Source organism: Hippichthys cyanospilos, chromosome 14 (genome assembly GCF_059441005.1).
Source record: "Hippichthys cyanospilos isolate Australia breed blue-spotted pipefish chromosome 14, RoL_Hcya_1.0, whole genome shotgun sequence".
In the NCBI taxonomy this organism is placed as follows: domain Eukaryota; kingdom Metazoa; phylum Chordata; class Actinopteri; order Syngnathiformes; family Syngnathidae; genus Hippichthys; species Hippichthys cyanospilos.
Window position 1 is genome coordinate 14502346 of NC_142382.1, and position 25626 is coordinate 14527971.

At 38.1% G+C, this 25626-nt stretch overlaps 1 protein-coding gene across 3 annotated transcripts in view; it reads right to left on the reverse strand.

Moving 5' to 3' along the window:
• Nucleotides 1–19191, reverse strand: part of fndc5a (fibronectin type III domain containing 5a) — a 32910-nt gene extending 13719 nt beyond the window's left edge. For all 3 annotated transcript variants that reach the window (XR_015867843.1, XM_088434044.1, XM_088434043.1), the window contains exon 1: nt 18590–19191. Coding sequence is in view for 2 of the 3 variants with exons in the window: in XM_088434044.1 (XP_088290170.1) it covers nt 18590–18677 (88 nt within the window). In the remaining variant the exon portion in view is untranslated. The remainder of the gene's footprint in view (nt 1–18589) is intronic.
• Between the last annotated feature and the right edge of the window lie 6435 nt (nt 19192–25626).

The window sequence follows — 25626 nt, forward strand, 5'->3', positions numbered from 1 at the left end:
TTTACAGAACGCGATTGGCCTGTGACAGGACACTGTCTCTTACTGGGCATTGTGCTTTCTGCTTAGTTAAATGGAAGCCGAGAGGAAGTTGACTTGTTTTATTAGTTTTGAAATTTCACGAGAATCAATTTTGGGACAATTTATATAATTGCTGATTCTTGATTCTTTTGTGAAGCGATCATTGGCACACCTCTAATGATATTTACTGGGTGTCTGGATCAAAAAATCTAGTATCTAATTATACCCTGTATCCGTATGAACCTTTACAGGTCAGGATGATCAGCTTTAATATGACTTTTTTTTCTTAAATTTTGATTGTTGTGTTAATAAATTTTTAAATCTACTGTCCAGAAAATGGCAACACTAATGAATAATAAAATAATCTGAGTTATTGGAAAATTGCTTTCATTCTACTCCATGCATGTGATTTGTGATCGAAACTGTCTGACATCTGTTGAGTAGATTTGCGTGACAACAACATTCATGGTCTGTTTGTTGCATGTCATCCCACACTCCATGAGCACAATTAAATAACAAAACCGTGTTCTCATTAACCTTGGCTGCACTTTGTGCATTATGGTAATTTATGAATGCACGCTTGAAGCACCAAAACATAAATTGTGACAATGGTAACCATTACACCTGCAAGCATAGTACCATTGCTATGATATAATGTTTGACATTGTAAACAATATAGCTTGTTGATTTGAGGAAGGGCAAGCAGAGCTTTAATACGCACTAATGTGGACTTGGAAAATAGCCTAAAAATTCAATTTTTTTTCTTCTTGAGTGTGTAAAATTTCTTCAAGCAAAATATTTCCAATTGTCCTAGAATTGTTCTATAATCATAGACTCAATTCACTGTTTAAAAACGGCAACCTAAGAACAGAATACTAAAGCACATAATTTCTTTGGAAAAAAAACAAACAAAAAAATCAGTCAATGAGACTCCTTTCTTAAACTTCATGTTCACTTATACATTGGCTGTGTTCTGCCTCTCTCACACCTCTGATTTTATCAACTTTAACACTCCCAAATGTGTGCGTGTGTGTGTGTGTGTGTGTGTGTGTGTCTGTCTGTAGAGAGGTGTCAACTTAGATGGTCAGTGTGCAAAGGGCTAATGTCACATCAGTCTCACTGATTGCTGTGAAATGACAGTTTCATTCACATGTCCTCCTGGGCGCTGTTCTTCTTTTGAGGGTGCAAAGTGCAGAATCTATTAAAAAAAAGTCTGTATAGGTGCCATTCTGATGTTTTGGCTGCTAAATAGGGGTGTAATAATACATCTATTACTTTGATGCATCTGCCTTGTCATCCAGCTACATCCATTGATGCTGGCCCACACATCGAAACATCATTTTCAAAAGTTATCGATCAAATTAATCAATCTAATGAACAATAATATATTTTTCCTGAAAATTCTTAACAGAGATTTTACAACAAAGCGATGTGTTTATTTGTGTGAAAACACTTTTTGCAGAAAACACTTTTTTTTCATAAGTCATCTTCTGTGAATAGGCTGTTCCTATGCCAAGTGAACAATTTGTGGACGTATCTCGACCGGCGTCACAACATCACAATCAGCAACACACCTACATAAATGAATCAACAGCAGCAACTGCCATGCAATGTAGTGGGGCAGAGCATAAATGTGTTGCTGTTTTATTTATTCCAAAATTTAAATACCTTTTTCCATTAACTTTAAATGAATTTAAAATACCGCTTGAATCCCAGAATATTTGTTTTGTTCCACCATAGAGAATGTTGAATATCGTCCAGGTTAACCCCTGGGGCAAATTGTAACCCATCTGGCAGATGTTTTTGATGTGTGATATCATAAAAAAGGCATACAAAAAGACACTAGGAGATATAAATATTACAGATTGTCAAAACATGTCAACTTTCAATATGCCATCCTGCCGTCCCTTCTAAATGTTTGCAAATGAGAGGTCAAGAGGTACACCCTGCAGATGTCAAAATTAGCTCAATGGCTATTTACTGCAATTAAAAATGGGAAATATTGTAAATTTTGGAAGTATTGAAAACGCCATGTTTTATTATTCATGTCCTCTGATTTTTGCATTTCTGTCACGGGGGAGTACGGCGGTTGAGGAGGCCGGCATGGTTGCAGAGGAGGAGGACCCAAAAGCAGGGGAGCGTCGGGACAGGGGGTTGATTAAATCCATTTATTTATAAACGAACGGGAACAAAAGCGAGAAAAACAGGACGGCAAAAAACTCGAACTAAGGGCGCAGGCAGGCTGGCAAAACAGAAAGCAAAACACTATGGACAGGCTGGCAGGAAAACACGGAGCTGAGGGACTCGGGGCAAGACGGGACTACGAGACAACAATACGATAGAGACAATATGACATGACGTGACAGAGACAATGATCCGACACGGGCTGTAACAGACACTAGGCTTAAATACATTCACAAACTAATCAAACTAACACATGGCAGCTGGGCAGGGACAACAGGCAAAGGGAGCAGATTGGAGGACACGAGGCGCAGGTAACAGACAGGTGGACTAAATCAAAACCAACGCAGGGAGACGCGACAGGGGCAGAAACCGGAACTATAAACGTAAACAGAAACAGACCCCCTCAAAATAATCCCACAACCCAACAAACCATGACACATTTCAATGACAACTCATGAGCAGCGTGCAATAGAAATGTTTGTGTTGAGACCCCAAAACCACCGGGAGGCGCTACTCATTTTTTTTATATATCATTAAATAAACTATATAAAAAACTGCATTCTGTTGGATCACCTTTATTACATCATATTGTATCATTTTAAAACAAGTGCATTCTACTGGGCAGGCTATTTGAATGGCCTGATATTTACATTAAAAAAATGTAGCAACAATCTCCATAGAGCTGAAAATGCATGATATTTGGATGTGAACTAGATTATCAAAAAAGTATTAAAAAATAAATTATAAAAAGAATATTTTCAGAGGTACCGGTACTCATTTTTTTTAGGTCTTTAAATGATGACACTCATGCAGCTAAGACTTTAGAAGTAAATTAGATGGAGAATTTCTGGAGAAATTGCACATAAATGCTGAAAGCTGAAGAAAAAAAATTGCCTGGTTAAGAGAAGATGATGGAAAAGAGATACATACCTGAATCATGGATCACACTCATTTTTCAAATTATATTATTTTGCTTACTTTCTACCATTTATATGTTGTCTTTCCTAAACTCCTAGCGGGGGCCTAAGGGGACTTAAAAAGTCATAAATCAAACTCATTATTCTGTCTATATTGCGCTCTCATCTTAGAACACACACACGAGTTAACCTTTGAGTCCTCTCGGGGGCTGCGACTCCAACAGGGACCTTATGTAATATTAAAGGCCAACTCTGTAGATTTAGTACTGCAGCCTGCAGATTCTTTTTTTTTCCCTCTACCGGCTGGCCCCTCATCCCAAAAGAACACACATATATATGCCCAACTCCCAAAGAATATTGTCGCTGGAAGCCTTAATAACAATACTGTCTGTTGGAATGTCTCGCCCCTCAAGTTTTACTACAACAATAGCTTGGTCGAGTCAGTGTTATTTAAACTTTTTTCAGCTAAGGACTTTTATGTTAGATCACGTAGTTTAAAAAAACAAAGTCCCATTTTGCTTAAACTGTATCCAGCAAATAAAAAATATAACATACTCTTCTTGATGAGGGAATCATTGGCATACTTTGTCAAACATCCATGATGAAATGAGGGAAATGCACAAAACTTGCACACTTAACTCAGCAATGCCAGAGTCATTCAAACCCAGAACATCAGAACTGTGAGGCAGATGGGCTAACCACATGTGTGCGACACTATACCGGGGAAACATTTTTGTGAATTGAGTCAAGCCAAGATTGGATTCAATTATGAGCTGGAGGAAATCTAAGTTAAATACACTGCTACATTTTTGTTTTAATGTTTTTCTTCATTCAAATCTTGTTAACGGACTCCCAGTAGAAAGCACAGATTTTAACAGAATATTAGCATTATGTCTAATATTGCCTCATCCATATTGTACAGTCATATATTCATAACTTTCAAATAATGGCCTGAGTACTTTTTGTTGCAACGGAGTAAAACAACACAATTTCAATGGCATTGTACCCATGCAAATCTTAATAATATGCATTTATCCTGATGGAAAGCATCACTGCTGAGGTATTATTAGATGAAACTATTGAATGGAAATCACCAATTTATCACAATTTTTGGCGAGTCTTTTTCCCTACCTGTGTGCGTCCTAAAAAATGGTCCATGTAAGAAAACATAGGTAGTTTTGACAGCGTTTCAAGGCGGTTATTTTTAGTCAACTTATTCATACAGTAGTTGACTTACCCCAATTGGTTGACTTTTTCCCCAGCCCTACATTGAAGAGAATATGTATCAAACCAATTTGAACTTATTTGCAAGTATCTCCAAATGTATTTGCAAGTAAGTTTTGCCGATTTGTAAATACAAATGGGCACCATAAGAAAACAATAGAAGTTACTACTAAGGTGTGTATTTGAAAACTCCAAATAAGAGAATTTCTCTTCACACACACACACACACACACACACACACACACACACACACACACACAAAAGTCAGAGTACAAGAAAACATGTGGAAAGTACTTGAGTTTTGGAGTATAGATAACGGCAAATCAGGGGGCCATCTGATACAGGATCTCCCCCCTGTCTAAAACCTGTATTGAGCCCTTTTTCTAAATGAAACATGGCATCAACCACATGACTTTTCACAACTCAACTACTCCACTCTGGGTTTTGTTTACTCTTCCTATCCCCATGGCAATGACTGTGGATGAGGTCGGTGCTGTGAGGAGTGTAAAGCCCTGCCCGTTTTGCCACACTCAACTGCCCACCTAAATCACATAGTGACTTTTTAAAAATGACTTTTCCACTTTACTCACTCTGCTAAGGAAGGGTGATATTGAAAAATACTGTAATATATCAAACTTCTGACAACGTATTCAAATGGAAAAAAAAATACAACTTATTTTTACCAAGATTTGCTCAGCTTCTTGTTTGAATATTTCCAATTTTTGTTGATTTAATATTAATATGCTCAAAAACATCCATCCATTTTCTAGAGCCACTTATCCCCACAGGGGTTGCAGGCTCTCATCTGGCTTCAGGCAGTAGGCGGGGGACACTGAACTGAACTGTTTGCCAGCCAATCGCAGGGCACACAGAGACGAGCAACCATTATCCCACCTAAGGAAAATTTAGTATGTCTGGCTTGTTTGGTCACGCAAACAATCTTTGTCTTCTGGAACACTCCGGAAGGCATTTTACAAAACCCTGCCCAGGACATTTTGTATGCCATAATACAAATACAGTAGAATAATTTAGCACTAGTAATGTGATAAACTAAATCTGAAACAAATTGCAAAGACTAATTTTACAAGTTTAAATACAGTGCCTTGAAGGCAGCAATGCAATTTTGGAGCTTTTGAAGGATCCAATAGCTAACTTTGAGTCAGTCACAAGAAGGCGTAATGCCATACCACCAAAGATGGAACTGCTTTTAATCTACTTGTTTCCGCCTCATTTTAGCCTCAAAAAAACTTTTAGAAACTTTACACAGTGTCAACTTTTAGAATACGTTTAGGCATTTTTAAGACATCTAAATATGTACAGTATTTCAGTACACATTATTTCATAACACAATTTCAGCACTGCTCACTGTGCTATGAATGCATCAAACTAGAGTGAAGCTATTTCCAGCCATGGTCGTGGGCCATGGATTGCTCAAATCACAGTCAGCTTTGGATCAATGAGTTCTGCAGACAACACCAACCTGCTGCATTCAGCAAGATAAACATCCACCTCTGCAGTCTCTTTGCTACAAGAGCCAAGGGATGGCAGGTTAAAAGCAGGCCAAGGATACATTTCTGGAGTTTTGATATCAGTCTGGATGGTACCCGGCCTCTCCCAAACTCACCTGACAAAGCTGAATAGGAGTTATTTTTCCTTTTACTTTAATTGCACACAACTGGTCTGCAAATATTTGAGCTGTGGGTGATCAGTTACTGTGATCAGCAACAAAAGGTGTTAATCAGATGCCGATCGTGTACTTTTTAGCGAAAATGACCACAATCAGTCACTGAACAATCGGAATATAACATGATGAATAAATTATTGCATGTGTGCCTCCATTAACTACTACAAAGAATCTGAAATGAAATTATCAATACAACTGTAAACTCATTTGCTTTTATTTCAGAGCTATCTCAGACATGTCTGATTTGCAATTTCCAAGTTGCACCTGTTTTATGCTATAATTCTCTTTCCAGGGGCTCTAAGGTTAATTGGAAAAATGACACAAGGGGTTTATTATCCAGGGGGATTCGATTCGCTTATTACATCAAGACAAATCAAGCAGCTGAAAGTTGTTCATGTCACGCATTAGGAGGGCAATCAGCAACTGTTTGACCAAAGCTGCCAATATAAAATCCAATCTCAAAGCAAGTCATTAGCAGTGTTGGGAGTAATGCATTAAGAAAGTAATGTAATTACTGTAATGCAATACTTTTTGCCTTAATGTGATAGTGTAACATATTACACACAAAAAAATGTAATATTATACTCAAATCAGAGTAACGCAATGCATTATAATGCATTTTTAGCCTGAAGGTGGTGTTTTGTTTTTTTCCTCCAAATTCTCCCAAAACACTGCGAAATCGGAGGAGAGAAGTTTGGGAGAAAATATTTACTTGCCTTTGTTGGAATATATGACATCAGAGACGGCAGCAGACGACAGGTTGAATATTCGATTGCGTACACAAGATGGACGTACGCCCATTACTTTCAGTTCGTCAGAAATAAAGACACGAAGCAGTTAAGTGCACTTTGTGTGTGACACCTAAAGAGCTGTCCACTGTGAACTACCACCAGTAATTTGAGAAAGCATTTAGGGCTGTACCATAATAACGTGAAGTTTGCCACATCTTGGATTGAATGTGGGGTTGTTATTACTGTATATTTAGTAGTCAAGTGACATTCTTTTTTTTAAAAAAAAAAAAAAGCAAGGCACTGAAGCCACAGAAAGTAAAATCCATTTGAATCCATTTCATCCCTTTGAAGTAGAATTCTTTTGCTAAAAAAAATTTCATAATCCAACAAATGAAAAATCCAATTTGACCATAATGGTAAATAAGGTGCATTTTATCTACAACCGTCACATCTCCTTTTTGTAAATATATTTTTGCTGTACCAACACCAGCCAACGTGCTAACACTCATCAAAATATGGAACATTTTTATTTTTAATGTAAAATCTCTTAATTTAACCTCCAGAACCCTTTGCCATACACCGGCTAATGGCAGAACCCAGAGTGATTTTTCACTTAAGTAAAGTTTTAATCCATCCAAGTCACATCATTCATACTAGCAAGCTCTGCATTCACTTAACAAAGGAGGGATTCTATAGACCAACGTCAAACTTTGCAAACTAACTTCATGCGGCACAGCAAAGGAACCCAATAGCAAAGTAACGGCAGAGGTGGTGAGACACTAGCTAGACGTATAAACAAAGCTGTGTTGACTTAAGTCCCAGAGAACAAAAGTAATCTGCATAAAATGGTTATGCATTGCATAATTTTTAAATGCTACAGCACACAGTAGCTTTCGTAGTTTGGTTAGTAGAAAACAAAAAAAAAACAACACCCTCGCTATCCTTATGTTGCAACGTTCCATTCATTGCGTTCATGTCTTTACCCACCTCCTTTCCGCCATTTCATTATGTTATGCTGTAAGAGGCAGGGAGTGCCAGTGACCACGGGCTTTAAATATCCACATGACAGTCAGCTCTAATAAAACACCAGACACACATCTTCATGAGCTCTCCCTCAGCGCAGTTTTCTGCATCAATGTGAGATATGGGTGTGACTTTGAGCCGTGCTGGATATCCTGGTGAGTGTGTTTGTTCATGATGGCAGCTCATTGTCTATTCCATGCTGAGTGGCGTCAAGGGTGACAACTCTCCGATATCCCTGTTCATTAGAGAAGCGATCACAATAGACAGCGTGTGAAACTATAAACAGCAAAGGAGAGGAAGTCATCATTTCCACGCACACCTTGGGAACATGAATACAGTGCTGGCTTATGATTATTTGATGAATATCATCCTCATCTTGATGCCAACCACATGGGAGACCAGCATGCATTTAGTCTCAGGTTTAATGCTTCAAGGTGACTATTTGTCAGGCTTTTTCAGTGCTTACTTCTATTGAACAATTTTTCTCCGTTTTTATTTTGACAATGAACGGTTTACATAAAACAAGGTGGTTGCATCACAGATAAACAATTCTGAGTGTGACAATTGAGCGAAAAGCGTATCCGCATTTACTATTTTGGTGAAGAAAATAAGACAAGTGCCTGGGCATGGCTGAACCCTGCAATTACCATATTTTCCACACTTTAAGGCGCACCGGATTATAAGGCGCACCCTCAGTTAATGACATTAAAAAAAACAAAACCTCCATATATAAGGCGCACCGGATTATAAGGCACACCCTCAATTAATTACATATTTTAAAACTTTTTCAATCACAATATAGTAATACTCAAAGTAATAATAAAAACAACTCAAATAATAACTGTAAACTCTCAATAGAATTATAACTCACTGTCAATATGACCAACCTTGTTTAACTGTAAACGCACAAAAGAAACAGGTAAAGCTTACTGTCCAGTTCATTCCCCATCCACAAATCCAAATTTCAAGATTAATCCATATATAAGGCACACCTGATTATAAGGCGCACCATCAGCTTTTTCAAAAAAATAAGGCTTTTAGGGGCGCCTTATAGTGCGGAAAATACAGTAATTGTTCAGTGTTTGGCTATATGAAGTGTCTTTCAGGCAAATGTAACAACTAACTCGGATGTTCTTAAAATGCATTTAGATCACTGCTTCCTCTCTTTTTCGTTCTGGTTCTGTTTTAGTGGCTTTCTGTAGCCACGTGGAACATTGATTGCTCGCCATTATTCTTAGGTGCCTCAACATAAGCTATAGACGTCAATGGTAAATGGAGTGTATTTACGTATATAGCGCTTTTTACACCATATAGCGCTCAAAGCACTTTACAAAGTCTCAAATACACCCATTCACACACACACCGAGGCTGCTGCCATGCAGGGTGCTGCCAGGTCCACTGGAAGCAAATTAGGGCATGGCGTCTTGCTCAAGGACGCATCCACATGTTCACCAGGGTCGGGGCTTGAACCCACATCTTTCCAATTGGAAGGAAGAACACTATACCACTGAGACATGCCACACCCCCTCTCAAAAAAACAAATCAAAAAACAACAACAACAACAACAAAAAATACAGTATATATCAAATGAAGGAAACACAAATTGAACACTACTTTAAAAAACTACAACTTTTATTCTTAGGTTTTTGCAAATACAACTCTAAATTAGATGGTTTAGATGTACCAAATGTTTTGTCCAGTGACCATAAATGGCCAGTGTCTGTAAATTTCCAATTCAAAAAACCTATACGGACACTTACAATGTTCTTGATTCAGCAACAAAGTCATTGCATGATATTTTGAGAGCAATTTTGCAATTTCCATATGTTTGTTGATGGACTAAAAAAACTCTTCCTCAATGAGATCAATTTCTAGAATACTATCCTTGACTGTAAGCTTTGCATACCGATCATTTGGTTGGCTCTGAATCATTGAAATTCACAACTAGGATGAATTCCATGGATGTATCCTATACATGAGTAAATACACAAATTGAATGACATACTAATGTTATTATTAGTAAAGGGAAATTGTGTTGTTGCCCAACCTGATTAAAGTACAGTGTTGACTTGAGGCCCCACAGAGTAGAAAGCGGTTTTGTTGTAATACCCATTCAGTAGTTGAGAGACCGAGGGGCCGTAAAAAGCTTGCAGGGTGGTTCCTTGGCTCTTATCAGCCCCAAAGAGAAGCTATTGCTGATTGTTACAGCTCAACTACCCTTGGAAAAACATTACTCAAAGTCATGGTGTGGTGTGTTGCTCCCCAGGATGCTAATGAGTAAGCCTGCAAAGAAAACTGCCTCATAGTAAATTTAGAGGCAGACATGAGCCATAAGACATAAGTGTTTACATATCTCAGTGGTTCCTTTTCATTTGCACATGACTAATTCTTCAAAACCAATTTGAAGTAAGCATTACGGTCCAATGTTTTAGTTTAGAAACACGCCAATTTAGAAGATATCATTTTCGTTCCACTTGCAATAACTGGTTGGATTCACCAAATTAATTTAAACAAAGCTTACACTAAATAAATGATTTCAATTCAGTCAAACCTCAAATATGTTGTTAATTTTGTTCAGATTTTTTTTTCAGTTACAACAGAGGAAAAAAAGAAAGCTCACCCTTTCAAAGTGAACTATATTGTGGAGTGTGTTTCGAGGGTGTGAAAATAGAAAGATTAATGAAAAATTAAACTCTGTGTCAAAGCCATAAAAACCATAGCGCAATTATGAGCAGTAAATTAGCCCAAGTTGATGATTGCGAAAATTGTCCTATGACAGAATGGGGATGCTTATTTCCCCTTGCTAACATGTTATTGAGTGTGAGAGGCTTGTGGGCTGTAGCTGCTCTTTGCTCTTGGGCGTTAACACACATTCAATGCAGGAGACTGCTCACCTCATCTATATTTAATGTCCCATGATAGAACCATCAGGGTTTTATGACCCACAGATCGCCTTCATGTGTTTTAAAGGAGACCTTGGTAACTTGGGCTTGTCCTTGTGAGTGCATACACACGCACATTAAAGCAAGGACCTACACGCACTGTATTCAAACAAAACACAACTGTACGCTCACACAAAAGCAATGTTGATCTCATTATACACTGTAAAGAACGCAAGCACGAAGCATTAATGTGCCTCCTGTGGATGGTTAAACATCAGGTAAATAATTTAGATATTCTACTTAATGCATACTCTTTGCATACTGTAGCACCATGCCATGGAGTTACAGTATATAAAGTATATCATTAGGAACAGTAAAGTTGTATTTAATAATAAATACGGTATTTGTCTGGGTATGAGAACTACATCATAAAAGAAACACTTTTTGTTATTTATTTATTTATTTATTTTTAAGAATTTGAACAATTCAGATTTCAGTTTACAATTGAATGTCAGCACTTTTGTGTCTCCTTATTTGTTCTCTAGTGAAATCATTGCTGCAAACAAGGAGCGGACGACCACACACAACGGCCATACACAACTGTATTGGCAATATGTTTTCAAGGTGAGAATTTCCCCAGATAAAAGTAAAACCTGGCCCCAGTGTGATGAAACTTATGTTACCGAGTAAAGTTATTCAACTAACTATGCTACAAGAAATATCAACTGTAGTTTGTCCGTACATAAAACATCTCTGGCGAGTACAAAGTAAGGGGGGGGGGGGGGGGGGGTCGACTTATACCTGCATAACTCAAAACCAGACCAGGTGGGGGAACAGCAAAGGGCAACTGTTCCACGCTCTGATCTCACCACAGTCATCACTTGCGTGTCAATAATGTGCATAGCACTGATGACAAACTTACGGTATAGTACGCTGAGCATATGTTCAACTGAATCTCGTACGTCCTATGTTTGCAACGGGATTCAGGTGGAGTGGAGTCAGGTGTTTACTGTCAAGGTCCAGGTTGAAAACTCACTGCCCAATGGGTTTTGGTGTCTATTGGATTATAAATGTGACGGTACAGAACCGAAACTAAGTACACCTGTTGTGACTTTGACCGCAACCTCCTGAAGTGAACTTTCTGCTGCTTTTCTTTTATGCAATGGTTCTCACTTTTCAGTGACAAACCTACATTTAAACAGTTCTATTACAATGTTTTTTCTCAGCCACATACACTCACGCCTTTTTATTTTTTTTCTGAAGATCTTTTATTTTGCTGGACAGTCAGGGTTGAACGTCTATACTTTTGCTGTAATTGACACTTCCGTGAAGCCAGTAGGCAAGGAAGTGAGTGAAATAAGGTGACCGTGTCTTTTCACCCGGTCATACTGCTATTGATTTGTCTCATGTGATTTACATACTGGCAGATTTATGAAGTCTGTGGTTGCGCAGATTATAGAAGGGAACAAGTGGTTGCATTAACATAGGCATCGATCAATATGAACCCAATTAAGGCTCTATTCAGTGTCTATTCAGGCTTTGTCATGTAAAGCAGCAGTTGCCATCCGGGGCGCTGCAGACTCATGGAAAAAAAAAAAAAAAAAAAAACTTTATTAATTGTCTTGGTCTGAAACACATTTTTATTTGAATATCAGGTGCAACTGCCTGTGCTTGTGCCTCCTTTAAAAAGGATGATAAGGCTAAATGATATGACAGAGGAGCTTCCAACTCCCAATAAAAGGAAAACTACACTTCCAATTTTTAACATTAAATCTAGTGAAGCTGGATTTTCTGCGTTGACAAATACCAAATAGAGGGTCAATCACTATTATTACCACAAGATAAGGTAAGACCACTTCATTTAGGAGACACCTAAAATGCTGGGGACCATAGATGTAAACGACACTTTCTAATGATCTAAACACGAGTGAGGTCATATTGACAGATTGCAAGAGCCATATGTACAGTGAGCGATGCAACTCAGTAAAAAAAGAAGTACAAAAAAATGATGGTTGGTGCACAGCAAATGATTTATCACCACACGTTTACTGATGTGTTGCAATGGAAAAATTGCTATTCTGTCTCAGGTTTTGAGGCTCAAAATTCAGTATACGGTACTGCCTTATTTGATATTGAGCCACAAGAAAAATAGCATTTTACAATTGTCAAGGATAGAGCACTTGGCCACAAAGAAGAGGAAATGGACGACCATAAGAAGAGTATTATGAGAGGCTGTCGGCAATAGTTGATTGCCCCTTCACTAACCGCACTCATACATTTAGGTGACACTCTCCGTTCTTTCCAACCACATGTACCTATCAGCGGCATTAGGTGGAATCCTTGCATCTCTTTCATTACATTTCAGGAGAAGCCAAAAATTCCATGTTTTTTTTTTTTTTCAACAATTTGCATTGCATCACATCGTGAAAGACTGCAAGCAATTTAGGTTGCCGGATAATTTGTCGGGGGAAAAATATACATACAAACAACAACAAATAAACAATCAAACAATCTTTTTGCACTAGGATGTTAACACATACACATAAACATACACAAGTTGAAAGACAATGGAGCTATGACCCAATGACCTGAGACTGCATAGATGTACAGTAGAGTGGGAATACAGCGCCGTTCACCTTTGCCGTGATGAATTAAAATCTGTGTTTCCTCATAATTCATTCAGAATTACTTTATTAATGAGTCATGAATAATTTCACAATTTAACATAATATAAAATATATATTTAATATAAATTTAATATAAAATACAATGAAAGCATATATATTTTTGGATTAATAACCCAGCGTTCTGTCCTTCCTAGATATTCTAATGGCTTCTATCTAGGTAGACAGACAGCGAAAAGCAAATGAGTGTAACTCTTCTTTAATTTAGCTGTGTCAGTTCAGCTCTCACGCATTTATATTGTATTTCTGTAAAGAAAAGAAAATATACCAAACATAACTCAGGCAAGACCCATATGCAAAAATTATATATAGTATCTTACCAAATGTATACAAATTGTGTAGGTTAAATCAAACATATAACTGAATTAGAAATGATATTCCTTTCAATACGAAATGTTAATTAGATGCAAAAGAGTATGATGATCAATGCAAATATTTGCATATGTTAACAGTTACCAAAAGAAAATATCTAGCACAAACGAAAATGCTAACGAGCTAAACACAAACAAAAATAACACTTAATAATACTTAATAATCTATAATAAGAGAAAAACTAACATTAGCTAGCATATTATCTACAGTCACAAGTTGGACCAACAAAAGGTTTATTTTGAGCATATTAGCATAAATGACAACATTCCAAAGAAGAAAACACAACTCACAGGCACTCGTGGGCCAAATCTCACAAAGAGAAGGAACAACGCATGCACACCGACAGCAACTGCTCCCCTCCCAACTGAAGCCACATCATCCTCCCCCACCACAAAATGCACTATAAACAGCGGCCAGAGGCGGTGATAAAAACAAAGACAAAGTCAAAGAAGGCCCAAATCTATAACTGTTAAAGGATAAACTAAATCAATTCCAAAACACCCAAATTATTTCAAGGACCCCATGCAGTCAGACCCGGACCCCACTTTGAGAACCACTGCTCTATATGATTAAACTTGTAATACAGTATGCATTGAAAAAAACAACAACTATTTTCCAAATATTATTTCTCATTTCCCATTGCCTCAGCTGTCATGTTTCCATCAGATCATAGTGCACAAGCCCTCTCCACTAAGCGCAAGGTCATCACTCTATTCAAGAGTGCCTCACTCAACCTCATATAAGCTCTCAAAGGACAATTTAAGGAGGCTTTTTGAAGTGAAGAGAGTAGCGAAAACGTGCCAGGCGAAAGAAATACCATGTTACAAGCTATCAATGTGGGAATTTGAAAGGACACTGAGAAAATAGCCTCTTATCTCCTTTGCATAATTCAGCCAATCAGGTGCTAATTAACATGAATAGTGAAGTAAAATTATTTGAGTCACTCTAAGCCAGTGCTCCTCAATTAGATTTTGCCAGGAAAGAGAAAACATTTCGCACCCCCCCACTTGACAAACTTATTATAAATAAGCTTATTATCGATAAAAAAATGGATAAGTATACCTAAAACTGTATCCTTTTTAGCATTAACAAAGGAAAAAAAGCAATAAAATTTAACTTTCAACAACTTTTAATGATTTTTTTACAGCGTTTATACGGGTTACAGCTTCGTCTAAAACCGAATTAAAAAAAACAAAACAAAAACGAGCACCTGAAACTAACTCAGTATTTCATAAACTAAATATAGACATTGCGCAGTAACAAACACTTTGCAAGTGTTTGAAAAGCCCTGGTAGTGAAGTTATATATTTTTTTCCAATATTTTTCTAAAGGTTTGATTCCCACACCTTTACTGGGTCATCAAATGACATGATAATGACATGATAATTGTCCACGGACAAGAGGATTAATGTAGGCAGCTCTGTCCAATAAATCTAAAATCTAAAACAATGATAAAACAACAACAACGTTGGATTCACCACTTTGTAAGCAAATAATCCAACCGGTTTAAGAGCAAACTTTACATCATATTTCAATCAATTTCTGGATCTTATTTTCTATAGTAAATAATATCTTCAAAAGATGCAGTCTGGAGAAATCTGTGCATGTACAGTAATAGGCTGCAAGGCTGAATACCAACACTAATTGGCAGTGACCTCAAGAGTCATTATTATTATTATTATTTTTAAACACCATCATTGTCTAAAGGACATATTGATGCCCAGGTCAAATCAGGAAAACTTCAGAAAACCATTGTATGTTAAACACGCTTGCTCACTACAAAAGCAAGTCAAAAGTTGACCATATAAGAGCTATTGTGTCTATCAACACTGCCCAGAAATGAAAATGGATTCTCTGTGCCCCAGCTGGATGTTTTACCATCCATGCCAAACTGGAAAAGGACCATCTAAATAAAGCCAACATCTATGATAGAATGGATGTGTGTGGGTGCTCATGCCAAAGGTAACATGCACATCTGCGAATGCATCATTAATGCTGTAACATACAATATATACAGGTACAGGTTTTGGTGCAACATATGGTACCGTCCAACCAATGTCTTTTTCAGGGAGATCCTTATTTATTTCAGCAAAATAGTGCCAAGCAAGATTCTGCATGTGTTATAACAATGTGGCCTCATAGTAAAAGAGTGTGAATATTAGCTGCCAGCAGTTCAGGCCTGTCTCTCATTGAAAAGAGAAATATTTGGATGCACATTTTGAATCTCACTGTATCATCACAATTGTGTTTCTTTTTACTTTGAAAAATTGGCCATTTAATTTGGAAGGGTAAAATGTCATTCCAGTCCTAATCCTATTCTCTGGACATGGTATCATTCATTATGCCGAGGTTGGGGTTTTCTTTAGGTGAGACAATGTTATGCACAATCAGAAATGAGCACATATGTGAGGGACAGCCAAGCTTAGACATTTTGGAAAAGGTCAGAAGGACCAGAATTTTTGGGATAAACAGAAGAGAGAAAATGAGTACTATATATTTGGTAGACGGATGATGACAATGGAGCTTTAGGATGAGCGTAAGAGGAAGACCTAAGTGAAACCTCAGTGCAGTTGCGGTTGGAGAGAAGAATGTGAAAGATAAGTTTAGATGGAAAGGGATGGCGAGCTGGAGAAACCCTTAATAACACAAGATGAAAGGAAAATGATAAAAATGAGACACTCTCTTTTGAGACTATAGCGATGATGGCTGAGAATGCATCACCTACACCTGTATGATGGTAAGCTGCAAAAGATTCATACATTTATTTTCACATGCAATGTAAAAACATATTGTCAGCTCTTGAAAGACTGCATCCTAATTAAAAGCATAACAAAAACAATGGGGAAAGTCTGAAGTCATTTTGCATTTTGCATCACTGTTCAATTTGTTGAATGATTAATTGATTTTTTTCCCCCCCAGGAACAGCCGAAGGAAAGTTGCTCATGAGGATTTATAGATCCATTGAGATGAATGTGTTAGGGAGTCGATTTACATTTTAAATTGAAACATTACCTCTCCTTTCCCAGGTTCAACCAGCTGTTTATGAGTCACTATAAACACAGATGCAGTAAAGACGTCAGCACGGTGTAAATATTATAGTCCCACTCCTACTCACTCTTGCCAGGTCGACACTCAGACTTGACATCACATCAATGTGTCCTGGACTTTCTCGTTCTTGTCTTTCAAAAATCACCTACACCTCTTTTCCTGCTATTTATGAGCCTTAGATAAAATATGCTGTTAAATGATGGTGTGTTTTCACATGCGTGTAAAGCCATTCTTGCTTGTCATGAACGTGCATTTTGTTATTATATAAACCAATTATGCTTGCTTGACTGTGAGAATCTCCATTTATAGATGTTGCATGATAAATAAGTGTATTTATAAGAGGATCGAAGCAATGCCGAAAACCAAAAAAAAAGTGTCACAACTTCTAATATATTAAGAATTGGATAATTACACAATTAATGAATGAATTGTGAGCAAATGCAAATGCTTTTAAAAGAGAGGGGTCATTACAAATGCCAGTAGGTCGTTTGATCGATAGAAAAATGTGGGCCATGCTTGATGTACATTTACATTTTATATCACACTTGATTTCTTCACTGTGTTGTGGTCTTTTTGTGAGTAAATTAGTGTCGATTAAAGGTAAGATAGGAACCAACAGTCCATTGACCTGTATCAATGCACGCATCAAAAGGCAAACAAAGGATGTGATTCATCAACGTCAAGAGCCTGTTCTTATCTCCATTTAGTAGGAGATGTGATGTATTTGCTAATCTATAAAATTCAAATAATCGTGATTATTTTCATGTAGAAATTGTCAATAAACCCCTTAATGATTTGTGAGTCTTTCTAATACAACGCTGAATGGCCACACAATTGTGAGCACTTGCACAATCGAATGAGAATCAATTGAGGCGTTTTGACACTGGCAACCAAAGTAGCACTCCAGGTATGATGCTGGACAGTTTTCCCCGATTGCAAACTACAGCCATTATGAGAGTGATCCGATTTTGACAGTGTCTATTGAAACCCTAAATTACAATCATTGTGATAAGATGTTTTTTTTTGCGAGTGAATTAGATGGCTTTATCGAGTGTCTTTATCGTCTACGTAGGATAGTCATTGTTTTAGACTGTACAGTAAGCGTAATACAATAAAGTGCTAACATTTCTCATTTGGCATTGTATACCGTCTATCTTGTCTGCTCTAGGGGAGGGCAAAAAATAAGTAGTACTACTGTTTCTTGTAACTACGCTGTCAATAACCATGGACCTGTTTTGTACATTTAATGAAACATTTATTTATTTAGTCTGAAAATTCTGGAATTGGGCGACATCTTTGCAGGGGAGTACAGTAACTTGCCATTAAGGTAAACATGCATGTCCCTTTTGGACCTTAAAGATAAAGGCCAACAGGGTCAAATATTGTATAATTTGGATCTGATTGGCAAATTTAATAAGCGCTCGTCATGGTGAAGTATTTTTTTGCTCAGATTTTTAAATACCACAGCTGGGGCACAAGCGAGCGCGCGCTTGCACGCACATGGTATTATGACAGGCAATTACAGTCCTAACACAGCCCACTGATTGAAGGCAATCAATGTAGGCCATCGTAATAATACAACCCATCGTAATCACCCAAATGTCACGCAAACGGTCTCCACAGGTTCCGAAAAATGCACGGCGGGCGGGCGCAGAACACGGTCACGGTCCCATCCGTAGCAAACGGTGTTTCACCCATGCACACGTATGCCGCTAACCCCGCTGTGGAACTCACAGTCCCTTACGGTCAAACGACACTCACCAGTGCTGCACTGATAACAACGACCGTTATAATGATTGCACATGAAAAAAACAAAACTTACCCGCCGACACCCGCGCGATGCCAAAACAGCTGAGAACGAGCAAAAAAAATCGCTCCATCTTTCTCGCTCCGACGACGTGCGGTCCCATTTAGTCCTCCAGCCGTGGTGTCTGCGCGAAGCGGCCAGCTTGCATGTCTTGTCCCTCCAAGTGAGAGGCTCGTCTGGGCGGCTAAAGAACACCGAGCAGCCCCGATTTGCTGCGTCCTCATTCAACACGCTCGACTGTGGCTGAGCCACGGCCAGCCCGCTACGACGAGCATTGCTTCCGAGCCTGTCTTCTTCCTCTGTGTACCAGCGGAGCTCCAAAAAGAACCAGCACCTGATGATGATGATGGTGCGTGCTGATGCTGGAGGTGGTGGCTGCTGCAGAGTGAAACGTGCTGGTGTTGTATATGAGAGCCACTGCCTATTTTAACACCACCAGCAGTACAGTATTATAAAGCAATAAATCCGCTCAAACGCGCAAGTTACACAATTTCCAAGGAAACCGAAGCATCTAAATGACACAAATCAGCATGTTTAGCTTTGCATTTAAGAGGTTTCACTCCAAGTTGATTAACGCAATTGCAGGGTTTCTATATACAGACTTCCAGCGGGTCTGAAGCTCCCTCTCATTCTTCTGCTCCACAATCTGTGAAACATCACTGCCCACTCACATATTAAATATGCATACAGTAGCCCACGCAGACTGACTCTGCAGCCCGCCTTTGAAGAGGTTTCTCCTGCTTTAAAATCAAACATTGTCGCTTTACTATTCAGTTTTCCACCCCCTCTCAAAGCCCCCCATCCATCGTCAAACAAAAGCAAACACACTCATGCACACAATTTCACCATCTCACATACTTTCAGGGGCCTCCGCTTTGTTGCAAAAGTTTACTTATACTGTACCTGAACTTCAGATTGATCCCCTGCAGCAAGAAGAGAGTGTGTGTCTATGTGTCTAAAATGTGTGTGAGAAAGTGGAGGGGGGCAGTTGATAGTCTGTACCCAAGCTGGCGCTCCAAGAAGTGTTTTTCACATGCTGCCTTGCACCTCGATTCATTGACTGCTGCCTGTGACGTACTGCAGGGAACACATTTATTGTGCTGTTCTTGCTCTCCCGAAGACTGTGTGTGAACACATACTTGTGTGTGTGTGTCTGTGTGCATGTGTCACAGAGACAGATTTACCTGTGGCCAAAGGTCAGCTGACATTCACATAGGCTCCACCTCTCTATAGGCCTGCACAGGATAAGCGCTACACTGGATGGATAAAATCATTCAAGCTGCAAATGTCGTACAAGACAGCGCAACCTTTGAGGTTGAAGACAATCTCTTGCATGACATTGAAATTTTAAAGTGGTATTTTAACATTTTTAATGTATGAAAATACTAATTACAAGAAAGATGTCAAAAACTGAAACACTCAGGGCTCTTTTTCGTGAGTAGCGCACACTCTAATTATGTGCTGAGACAGTTTCAACAGGATCTTGGTCATTTGGGCACATTTAAAAAGGGCTGTTGGCGCCGTTGCGGGTGTGAACACAGCTGGCTCCCATTGGCAAATTGAAGTGGCAGCTCTCACAACTTTTCAACAAAGTGGCATTCGCATTTGGCATAGAGGCATCTCTGAGTGGAAAAAGGATGAATAAGATTGGCACATTGCCCAATGTAGCAACAGTACCAGTACCCTCAAATACATTATGAGGTGCTGACGAATAAAACATGTCAGTGGACCTCATGCGAACCCTCATGTGAGTTTGGAACTCTAGAACATTAAATATTTATATATAATTCATAGTTTGTCATTATGCCCACTCATGATATATAGAACTTAATCTCAGGGGTTACATATATAAAACACTTATCCAACAGTATTTTGAAGGAGCAGGAGAGCGCTATAAGAATGATAAATAATTACAAATTACAAATAATAAGTATATATTAATTTATTGTGTGAGAAGACAAAGAAGCTGTTTGAGAGGGAACTTGAGATTGACTGGTGTCCTCTAAAAGCAAATGACAAGGACTAACATAAGGCAAGGCTGTATCTCAGATAAAAGAGTAAATCTGTGGAGTAGTTATGCCAATGATTTAAAAATGAGATGTTCAGTCAATCCATTCAAAATAATGTTAAATGCAAAGTGCTGACCGAATATTTGAACCAAGTATAAACAATTGTATGTAAATTGATGAATGTTAATAATTTCTATTTAGTTATTATTTTTTTTCTTTTGTGAGATGATCAATCTGTATTTGCGTGTGTGTGTCTATTTATTGTTTGTTATGTAAAAAGGTTCATGATACCTGATAGCTTTTAAGTTCATCTTATTTCTTTTTGATTGTTAAAAGTGAAAAAAATTAATCTGTACTTCCTGTGTTTATTCAAACGAAGCAGATCAAATTAAAGTCTATCTCAAATCTCTGAGCATGGATATCACTACACAAACTTTCTGCCACCAAATTACCACCACTATTTTCTATTTTCCACTGGACGCCACAGTCTGACAAATCAGGATACGCCAGTATCCAAGCATGTGCCATCCAAAAAAAGAAAGCCTGCAGGCTTAGCTATGTATGATAATGATAAAAGGTAAAATTGTAATGCAGTGCAAAAATCCTATCACCTTGTGTACTCTGACAATCCTGTTTAGTCCATCCTAGACCTCATTGAACAGTGACAATATTTATTGGATTTGGTGGTTTAAATTTAAGTACCACCTCTATTTTTGGCTTGACACTGGGTAATGAGAGTCATGGTGTGAAGGTGAGGCCAAACATTATGTCCGTCCTGCTGTTCTCCAAAGACAATTATTTCAGTTTTATTTCTGCTTAATTAGAGTCAATGTTGCTGCATCCGGTCGTTCATTTGTTTGATGCACTGACAAAGTCATTCAGCGGCTCCATAAACGCCTGCTGTAAGAGATGTACATTTGTGTGGCATCTGTATAATTACGTTACGTAATATTATTCATTGCTGTTATAGCTCACAAAGGAAGGAATGATGACCATGCGTTTTTATTTGTCTTAAAGTGGCACTGTTAAAACGCGCCATGACATGTCAGTTACAAAGAAATGCATATCAAAAAGTAAAACATACTTTTTTTACTCTTCAATTATTATTTATGTATTACTCATCAATTGATCAGTAACACTCAGACTTTTAGAAGGTTTCATTGTGTTGCAATGTGAAAGCAACACAGACGTACTGCTGTCTTTATGAGGTTTATTGCGACTGCTCACCACGTTACTGTCGGCTGTAACCTGTGGCAAATACAGCACACGTTTGTCTTTAATTTATTTATTCATTTATCACTCACTCACTCATTGCATTCACTTCTCATGTACACACCTACACACGCACACTCACGCAAACTTGCATCTGCACACAGATGTACACACACCTTCCTTTACCACCACAATAAAACCAACATGAACAACACCTCATTAACCGGCAAACATTTAATCAACCCATAAGTACCTGCTTGCATAACTGTCATGTGGGCATTTGCTCTCATTATATGTGCTAAAAAAATCTGTCACAGCATATAGCATGGCAGTAATGTGAGCCACAATTTGATTCGTTTCTTTATGAACGCTTAAACTCAAAAAGGGACTTTTATATGACAATTTCTTTAACCATTGACAACTATTGTACGCACACTACGCTAGTTGTGAACATAAATCACAGCATTATGTGCAATTTCCAAATTTTCATCACCTCCTTGCAAGTTATACACAATGACGGCGATTGTTGACATTGTTCTGCCAACTTTTATGCCAGACTGTCACAGGAGAAATCTGTTTTTGATAAATACAGATGAAGTGTACAACGGATCGAGCAGGAAGAGTGAGCAGAGTGAGGATTCAAGGTGGCACGGGAAGAAAGTGTGGAGGTGAAGAGTGTATGTAAAAACATTGTTTTGTGTATATTTGGATATGCCCATCCATCTATTTTCCACAGCCATAGGCTTGCTGGTACCTATCCAATCTGATGACCCACTCTACGAAAAACTGTCTTGTTATCTAAAGGTCTGCATTAGCCCATCACAACACAGGAAGCTAAATGACTAGCATCAGGGCAGGAGCTAACCAACGGAAGAGTAGGACGACAGAAATGAGTCTACAGTCAGCGGTGCTCTAATCTTTTTACATTTTTGTATTTCTTTTTTTTTTTTTTTGTATTATGCATCAAAACATTCTTCAGATGCTGTTTGGTATATTGAGTTTTTCATTAACTGGGACCTTTGTGCCACTGCATTGTATGACCCTCAGAATGTGATACAGGCTTTCACGGTTCATAGTCTTTCAGTAATTTGCTAAATTTGCAAGGATGAATGGGCGACTGTTATTTTTTTTTACAGTGTGCAGAAGCCCTTCGGTTAACAGCTCAAAACTAACATTTTATTTGTCAGGTTTGGCACCATCTATTGATCCTTCATTTCTTTCACTTTATATCTGGATCAAGTTGAAAAACATAGCATAAATTGAATATACTGTAGTAAGTTATTTGTGAAAGTATGAACCCTTTGGAGGAAGATGTAGTATATCATATATCATCATCATCATCAGGTTTATAAAAGTGAGTGTATGGTAAAGGAAAATGCACTAGACTGTTCCTAGTAAGAAAAAGGGAGATTGATGTTGAGCTGAACTTTTAGTTCCATTCAACTTAAGCCGCTCTTAGGTGCCACATGTGAAAATAGTGCACGCAGCCAACCGATTTCTTGCCATGATATTTTTGCTTGGTTACATGCAGCAAACAGGTTATTTCACACGATGAGATTTAACAACCAAGTTTATAGCTACGCTAAAGGGCATACACATACTTAAAGATAGCAAGCTAAACTATGCAGTCGTGCCATTTCTTTAGATTAGTAGTGTGCAGAAAGCTATTGGTAATTTGTAGTTTATATTACTCTCCCCCACATAGCTCACATAACTGGAAATATGTATTTGCCATTCAAAATGTGGCCCATTACTGTCATTACACATCCAGTGGAAGTTTGGTTTAAGCCTAAAACCAGTACAAATGCATAATGCATTGCGTTTCTCTCATTTGTAATGAGTACAATCTAACTATTTCTGTGTGTGTAATATATTACACTACCGCGTTACAGCAAAAAGTAATGCATTACAGTAAAGACATTACTGTTGTAATGCATTACTCCCGACACTGATTGCTTTTATTTGTGGTTATGAACTTGTGTTGAAATTCACTTGTATAATTTTTCTTTTGTGCGCCTTAGTTTTGGTATTTAAGCTCTGATCCCATTTTTCTGCATTTGCACTATGCCCTAACACCGACATACTAACATTTTTTATCGTATAAAATATCTTTTTGAATTCAGAGTAATGAATCAAATCATTTTCACTTCAATTTTGTAATTATATTGCAGGTTACTTCCTTCTCAGTTATATATGCTCGAGCACCGCCACATCCTGTCAATAGCCACAGGAGCTTCCACTTAACTGGCAGGTCAATGTGCTCATTTCACTATAGCTTGAATAAAAGTACTTATGGCTAAAACCAAGATGTGGCAAGGTTTTTACTTTCTGGACCTGGCTTTCCCATCTTTGTCGAGCAGTTACAGGTGTTCAGACGGATATTTTTAACTCCTCCAGATATGTCAGTTAAAGCCCTATTAGCAGATGTCACATTATGATCCTGACCAATTAGCCTGTTATTTTTTGTGAATGTTGAATGGTAGATGTTGTATGTGTTAAATATTTATCAACAACCCTGCGTTTGGCTAATATACGTTCTCTGTAATTGTGATGTGAAATCGCATTTGGTTGTTTTGTAAAGTGTAGGATATACGCATCCAGGGAGAAGTATTTTGAATGCAGTTGCTTATCACTTTTAATACCGCATCAGCATTGGTTTACTGTTTCCCCTCCAAGAACGTTGTTCAGCATAGTCATTTGAGATTGGCCACAAACTCATCTTTGCTTGACAAATAGGATGTGCAACCTTGCAAATCGTGACACCATACAAGGTTAAGTAAAAGATTCATTGTTACACTTAATCATGCCCATATTGATTTTCCCAACACTTGGAGTTGGCAAGATTTGGCAGGTCAGTAGAGGTGAGCACACTATTCAAGTATTTTTTCTCTTTTTTCCCTCAGGTTGGTTTGGCATTTTAGTGGTGATAGCAAGTAATTGACACAGGGGGCAGTCTTCAATATTCCTGTTTTAGTTTGATAGGCTTGGCACAGTGACTAAGGTGGAAGAGATAAATGCTCACAGAGCTGACAGCTGGGGAAAAGCATGCAAATATTGAGGAAATCTAGTTAAGCACCAGACTTTTTAGATCGCCCATGGGATATATGAAAAAGAAGCCGCTCTCTGCCAGTCTTTCATCTTAGGGCCAACATTTTTGATTGGCACACATAGTTGATATTTTAGAAACTTCAAAAGAGGAGGATTTGTTAACTGCAAGTGCAGTGAATGTAGCACTTGGGTAATGATTCTTCTCATCGAAACACATCACCTCAACTGAGTTAATTTTCCTATTTTGTGCAAGGTTATGCCGCTGTTTGAAAAAGAGTAAAATATGAAACCATCTCAGCAAAGATGACCCTCTTATCAGATTCATTAATCAATTTTGGAAAGCCCGATGGCTCCTCAGAATAAGCTGTAACGGCCAATTTTACAGTTTATATATTTGGCTGTATTACATTTGACTAAACAGCTTCAGTAATTTAATACAGTGGCAGTGTGACTGTGACTGTATATTGTTGTCTCTGTACTTGCCTTGTGATTGACTGGCCATCAGTAGTTGGAAGTCTAAAATTAGCTGGATTAGGCTCTAAATACCCCTGACCCAGGACAAGAAAAGCAGGACGAAAAGTTAGATGATCCCACTGCAGACAGACAGGACAACACGGGGTCCTGCCAATCAATCTTTCAGGTTTTCGTTCTTTCAAATGTCTTTTTATTATTTTTGCAAAACCTCATGGACAGAAATGTTACAGGATCATCTACAAATAACAGATTTATGCTTCCGCTTTTTAGGTGGATAAAAAGTATGGTCTCATACTGCATATATTTACA